Source organism: Ipomoea triloba, chromosome 1 (genome assembly GCF_003576645.1).
Source record: "Ipomoea triloba cultivar NCNSP0323 chromosome 1, ASM357664v1".
NCBI lineage: Eukaryota > Viridiplantae > Streptophyta > Magnoliopsida > Solanales > Convolvulaceae > Ipomoea > Ipomoea triloba.
Window position 1 is genome coordinate 7,367,793 of NC_044916.1, and position 6,045 is coordinate 7,373,837.

Genomic DNA, 6,045 nt, shown 5'->3' on the forward strand with positions numbered 1-6,045 from the left:
CATTTATTTGTACATTTTTTAATTTAAAAAAAATGGAGAGAATGAAAAATTAAAGAAGAAAACTAATAAAAATTGAAAAATTAAAGTAAACACAAACCTGTTCCATTATTTACTTTTTGAGTTAATTACATAAATGAGATGAGCATGACAAAGATGAGGATGATGAATTCTTTCATTTTCTAAGAAGTAGATGTGTAAAACACTAATATAAAGGTGAAAGAAATAAAATTTATATAATATAAAAGATTAAACCATCCTACGATATACATCAATAAATAAATTATAAATAGGAACTCAACCTTTTTTACCTTGACGAATTTGACTTAAAAGCGAATGGATAGTGTTAGTTGCAATTTAAAGTTGTTGTGAATGTGTGATGGGAGTTCACTTAGCATCATTGTTAATGAGAATTTGTTAGTTAAGTACACACATTCATGCATGTCTCAAATGAATGGTCTGCACCTTTTCTAGTTGTTGTGAATGTGTGGTAGCAGCATCAGTTTTTCTTAACCACCTTTTGTCTATAAATACTATGAATGAAATCAGTACATAATTTACCTCAATGGGGATTTCTCAGTTACTTTCCCTTTATTTAACTTCATAAAAAAAATTTCAAAAAAAAAAATTAAAAACTAAAAACTCAAAAAATATTTTTCCATTAACTTTATGTTGTCTCTTACTTTCAGAAATTCTCTTTACCTAGCAAATTAAAGTAGCCCATGATCGATTAATCTAGTTAGGAATTGGAGGTTTCGCATCATATCGTATTTCAAGTCATTCCACAAGGAGTTGCCAAACTGAATTTTGGTATGTATTGATTTTGTTTTTCTTATTTTTTTTCCCTTTTACAGATTTAATTTTCAAAATTAAATTATAAATATTTTGGGAATGATATTGAGTTTGATGATATGAGATTACCATATTTTTGTCAATTTTGCATGAAACATAATGATGGGTGTATAATTGCTTGTGGTTAAACTGCTGAAATACAGAAGTTCTTCTATTCAATAGACCATTTTCTGAATCAAAATTAAAAACTAAGAAATAAATTAAAAATTGAACATTGCTTCCAATTTGACAAAGGAATTTTCGAATTTTGTAAAGGTAAACATAAGAGCTCTCGAGGATATATGAGAATCAATGATGTAGAAATAAAATAAAATTGTAAGTTACGTATGTACTGGATAAATCCCACCTTGTATAACTCTAACTGATAAAAGATCATAAGGACGTAAATCAGCATCGGTTGCCCATAGATGATCAGCTCAAACCAAGAATACCAATAAGTCGCTCCCATTGGAAGTCGAACTTGTTACTTTGTAGTTACCAAGTCAACAGTTTGATCAATTTGACTGGTTTGCCCTAATATTATTTATTTTATATTCACAATTAATTGTCCAAATTACATATAGTGACTAAATGAAAGTGTATTTGAAAAACATGCAGGAATGGAATGCTTGGTCCAACATGCAGTGGACTACAATGGTATGCCTGCTGATAGGACTGAGACTGGCGGTTGGATATCTGCTGCTCTCATTTCTGGTATATATATATATATATATATATGTATCATACCCCATTTCACACCTAGCTACTTACTTTTTCCTAGTGGGATGTGAAGAACTAATCATCTTTTTCCATTTTTCCAGTAATCGAGTTGTGCGAAGGATTTTCAACTTTAGGAATATGTGTGAACCTTGTCCCATACATGATTGGAACATTACATCTCTCAAGTCAAGTGGCTGCCAACACTGTATCCAACTTCATGGGGGCTTCTTTCAGTCTATGTTCTCTAGGAGGAATTCTTGCTGAATCCTACTTGGGCAGATATAAAACAATTCTCATCTTTGCACTTATCCAGGGCCTAGTAAGTTCTCTGTCAGTATAATTGTTATACCATGGACCAGGTTCGCATTGCATTGTGTATCCTGTTTTAAAACGACATTCAGATTGTATACTTACATTTAATATATTATGTACCTGCAATTAACCTATTGATACAATCTCACATCGGCTCTGCAAAAGATTTGGGGTCAAACATTGAGTTAGCTTTTATGGTGGACTTAGGATTTTGATTTGAGTGTCGTATCACTTGGTGCTCTTGTTGAGAGGCCGAAGTGTGGTGGTAAAGGGCTACCGGGAAGAGGGCTACTCGGTGCTTGATAAGGTTTAAAGGGAATAGAGAAAAACGCAGAGTGAAAGCTATCCAGAGTGGAGTTGGCCTAGTGGAGGGGGCAACTTAGGTCAGGGCTACCTAGTGTCGAAAAGAGTTCGGAGTGTGAGGAATTGTCCAGAGTGAAAATTATCCAGAGTGAAGCTGGTTTAGCGGAGTGGGCGACCTAGAAAAGGGCTACCTAGTGTCAAGAAGAGCTTATAGTGCGAGAGCTTTCCACTCATGAGCTAGCTTTTGAAGTGCAATTAAAGTATTGGCTTAAGTACGATTCCACATGGACTCCACAAGAGATTATGAAGTGGTACTTAAGATGAGGCCAATCAAATCGTCACTCATGAACTATCTTTTTGTAGTGAAGTTAAGGTCTTGGCTCGAGTTCCCTAACAAGGCCAAGACCTTACCTCTACCACTATGCAAGGTCCATGGTATAATCTGCTGATATTTTCATTTCTTGCTGAATCTATCATACTGACAGTATTCTGGAATTAATTTGGGGCAGGGTACATGCTTCTTGTCTATATCAGCTGCACTTCCACAGCTATGGCCACCTCCTTGTGATCGTGAGAGTGGTTCATCTGCAAATTGCGTACAAGTAAGCAGACTTCAAATGTCAGCAATGTATGCATCTCTGTATCTAATGGCAGTAGGGACTGGTGGCCTCTTACCCAACGTCTCTGCTTTTATCTCCGACCAATTCGACCAAAAAAACGAAAAGGAAAAGGCAGACCTCAGAAACTTCTTCAACTACTTCTTTTTCTTGTTCGCCATGGCGGCTCTGTTGGCTGTAACACTTCTTGTTTACGTTCAAGATGAATACCCTAAAAATTGGGGCTATGGGGTTTTCTCTCTTTTAATGCTCATTGCTATCTTGATGTTCTTGTCGGGTACAAGAACTTACAGATACAAAAAGCTCATAAAAAGTCCCATGGTTCCAATCGTCCAAGTGTTTGCGGCTGCTATAAAGAAGAGGAAGTATCAGGTTCCTGCAAGTATTGAGCAACTCTATGAAGATAATCCAGAGTCTTCTAGAATCCAGCACACTGATCAGTACAAGTGAGTGTTCCTTAGTGTTAGGATCACGCGTTTACCACTATGCCTATTTTGTTATACCGTCACATTTTCGAGACATTACCACCTGTCAACCTTAACTAACAATCCCCAATCCTCCTAGCAACCTGGTGCTACCGTGCTAGCCTTATTTCTTAATCAGTCTCCGCCCAACTTATCTCTAACGGGCTGTTTGATAGAGCGTAATAAAAGGGGCATTGAATTTAAATTCATTGAATTGTTAAACTACTGTGTTTGGTAGGAGGGAATTGCAATTCCACGGAATTGCAATTCCCTCCTACTGCTGAATTAGAATTCTGACCCTCCCCTTGGGAATTGTAATTCGGTGACGTTGGGGAGAAAGAGTGCTTGGATGAAGACTATTTTACCCTTCAATAATTAATCATTCTCCTTCTGTCATTCACGTACGCCTCATTCACTCCTCTCTCATCTCACATTCAGGCCTCATTCTCATTTCAATTATTATTATTATTGCATTATTATACAGTCAACCCACATTGTTACATTTTCCTATTTACATCATACATTATTATTATTATTATTAGCATTTTGGTCATTGTATCATCTATTCCCTTTCAATTCCCTGCACCCATATTTCTGCATACCAAACACTGTAATTGTAATTCCTACTTTATTCACCGAATTACAATTCCACCGAATTACAATTCTTTTCCACCCTAATTCCCTCCTCCCAACCAAACAGGCTGTAAGTGCTTGCCAGCCTTAAGTGGACAGTTTTTACTCCGAGCGCTTACCACTACATCAAAAACTATATATAGCTAGTAAAAAATGCACAACTTTATTTTCTTATACCACCACATTTTCGAGAGAAATGGTGCTGGACTTGGCCTGCACCGCCGACAATCCCTAGTCACCTGGTGCTAGACTTGTTTCTTCATCGGTCTTCGTCCAATAAATTTCCTAGTGCCTGTCATCCTTAATTGGACAGTTTTTTACTCCGAGCGCTTACCACCACGTCAAAAGCTATAACTAGTAGAAAATGCACAACTTTATTTTCTTATACCACCACATTTTCGAGAGAAATGGTGCTGGACTTGGCCTGCACCGCCGACAATCCCTAGTCACCTGGTGCTAGACTTGTTTCTTCATCGGTCTTCGTCCAATAAATCTCCTAGTGCCTGTCATCCTTAATTGGACAGTTTTTTACTCCGAGCGCTTACCACCACGTCAAAAGCTATAACTAGTAGAAAATGCACAACTTTATTTTCTTATACCACCACATTTTGAGAGAAGAAGGGCATTGGACTAGCCCACACCACCCAACAATCCCCTAACCACCTGGTGCTGCCGAGCTCATCCCAACAAAAGACATAGCTGATTAGCTGCAATGAGCTTTACTACATCTATAAATCTAGCAACTGATTTCACCAAATTGTGTTTTTTTAAATGTGTCTAGGTTCTTGGACAAAGCTGCTATTCCTACAAAAGATGCCTTTGTATCATCAACTAATTCCTTAGTTCCAGATCCTTGGAAGGTGTCCTCAGTAACAAGAGTTGAGGAGGTTAAAATGATTGCCAGACTCTTACCATTCTGGGCAACGACAATCCTTTTCTGGACTGCATTTTCACAGCTGATGACCTTCTCAGTAGAACAAGCCTCCACCATGAACAGATCCATTGGGGGGGCTTTCAATTTTCCTGCTGGTTCAGTTGCCATCTTCTTTGTGCTGCCCATACTTATCACTTTAGGATTGTATGCTCCTCTTATCAAACCCCTCTGGAGAAAATTGACAGGGAAACCTGGTATATATATCAGTAATCAATAATTCGTAATGTAATTCATATTGTGTTACATATCTGCATTACATAATTTCTGTTATTCCTCGCTTACAGGCCTCACAAACTCACAGAAGATGGGGATAGGCCTATTCCTAGCTGCACTAGGGATGGCTGCAGCAGCGCTTACAGAGTCGAAAAGATTATCAGTGGTGAGAGCGTCAAGTCCATCATCATCGTCATCTCCTCTACCCATTACTGTCCTCTTCCTGATCCCGCAATTCGTGCTGGTGGGATCTGGAGCAGGATTCATGTACAGCGGGCAGTTCGACTTGTTCATCAGTGGGCAATCGCGAAAAGGGATGAAAACAATCGGCGTCAGCATCTTCTTCACCACCCTGGCACTCGGGTTCATTCTCAGCAGCTTGTTGGTGTCATTTGTCCAGAAAGCCAGCACCATTGGAGGTGGCAAGGGGTGGATAGGCCACAGCATCAACGACGGCAGAATCGACTGTTTCTATGGTCTTTTAGCTGTCCTAACCTTTGTTGATTTTGGGCTCTTTCTTGTCTGTGCTGTGGGGTTCAAATCACAGCAGGAAATGGAGGGCAGTGGAGCTTCAGGTGTGGATAGAGCAGGTAAAGATGTGAGAACCTCAAATATAGTATGATCCTTAGTTTTGTTTTTGTTTTTTTTTTTTTTGTTTATTACCATTTTTGAGCATGCCATAGTATATGCATGTAAAGAGAGTCTTTTCTGGAATTTTTTGCTTTTAAAGAAACAGGTTTGGGTTTGGGTAGCTTTGAGGAGGCACTGCACATAAGTTAATGTATATATGGTTGGGTTAGAAAACTAACTTTTTGTTGACTGGTGTACAGTATGGGATGTAAATTGTAAATGGAATGGAATGTAATGATTTTATATATTTAATCAATTTTGTAGTTGACATTTACTGAGTTTAGGCAGGTATCTTTTAATTGGCCATTCATACTAACAATAGAACTACATTGACTGCTGGACTTAAACGTAATTGGTTAGCCGTCTAACTTAAAAGTCATATGATTGGAGA

General features: G+C 38.1%; 1 protein-coding gene across 1 annotated transcript; it reads left to right on the forward strand.

Annotated features, from left to right (window-relative positions):
• Nucleotides 1-1,448: 1,448 nt before the first annotated feature.
• Nucleotides 1,449-5,646, forward strand: LOC116021473 (protein NRT1/ PTR FAMILY 6.2-like). The gene is made up of 5 exons (XM_031261946.1): nt 1,449-1,542; nt 1,650-1,867; nt 2,673-3,226; nt 4,659-5,005; nt 5,096-5,646. The coding sequence occupies exons 1-5, from the start codon at nt 1,449-1,451 to the stop codon at nt 5,644-5,646; spliced, it is 1,764 nt and encodes a 587-aa protein (XP_031117806.1).
• The last annotated feature ends 399 nt before the right edge of the window (nt 5,647-6,045 follow it).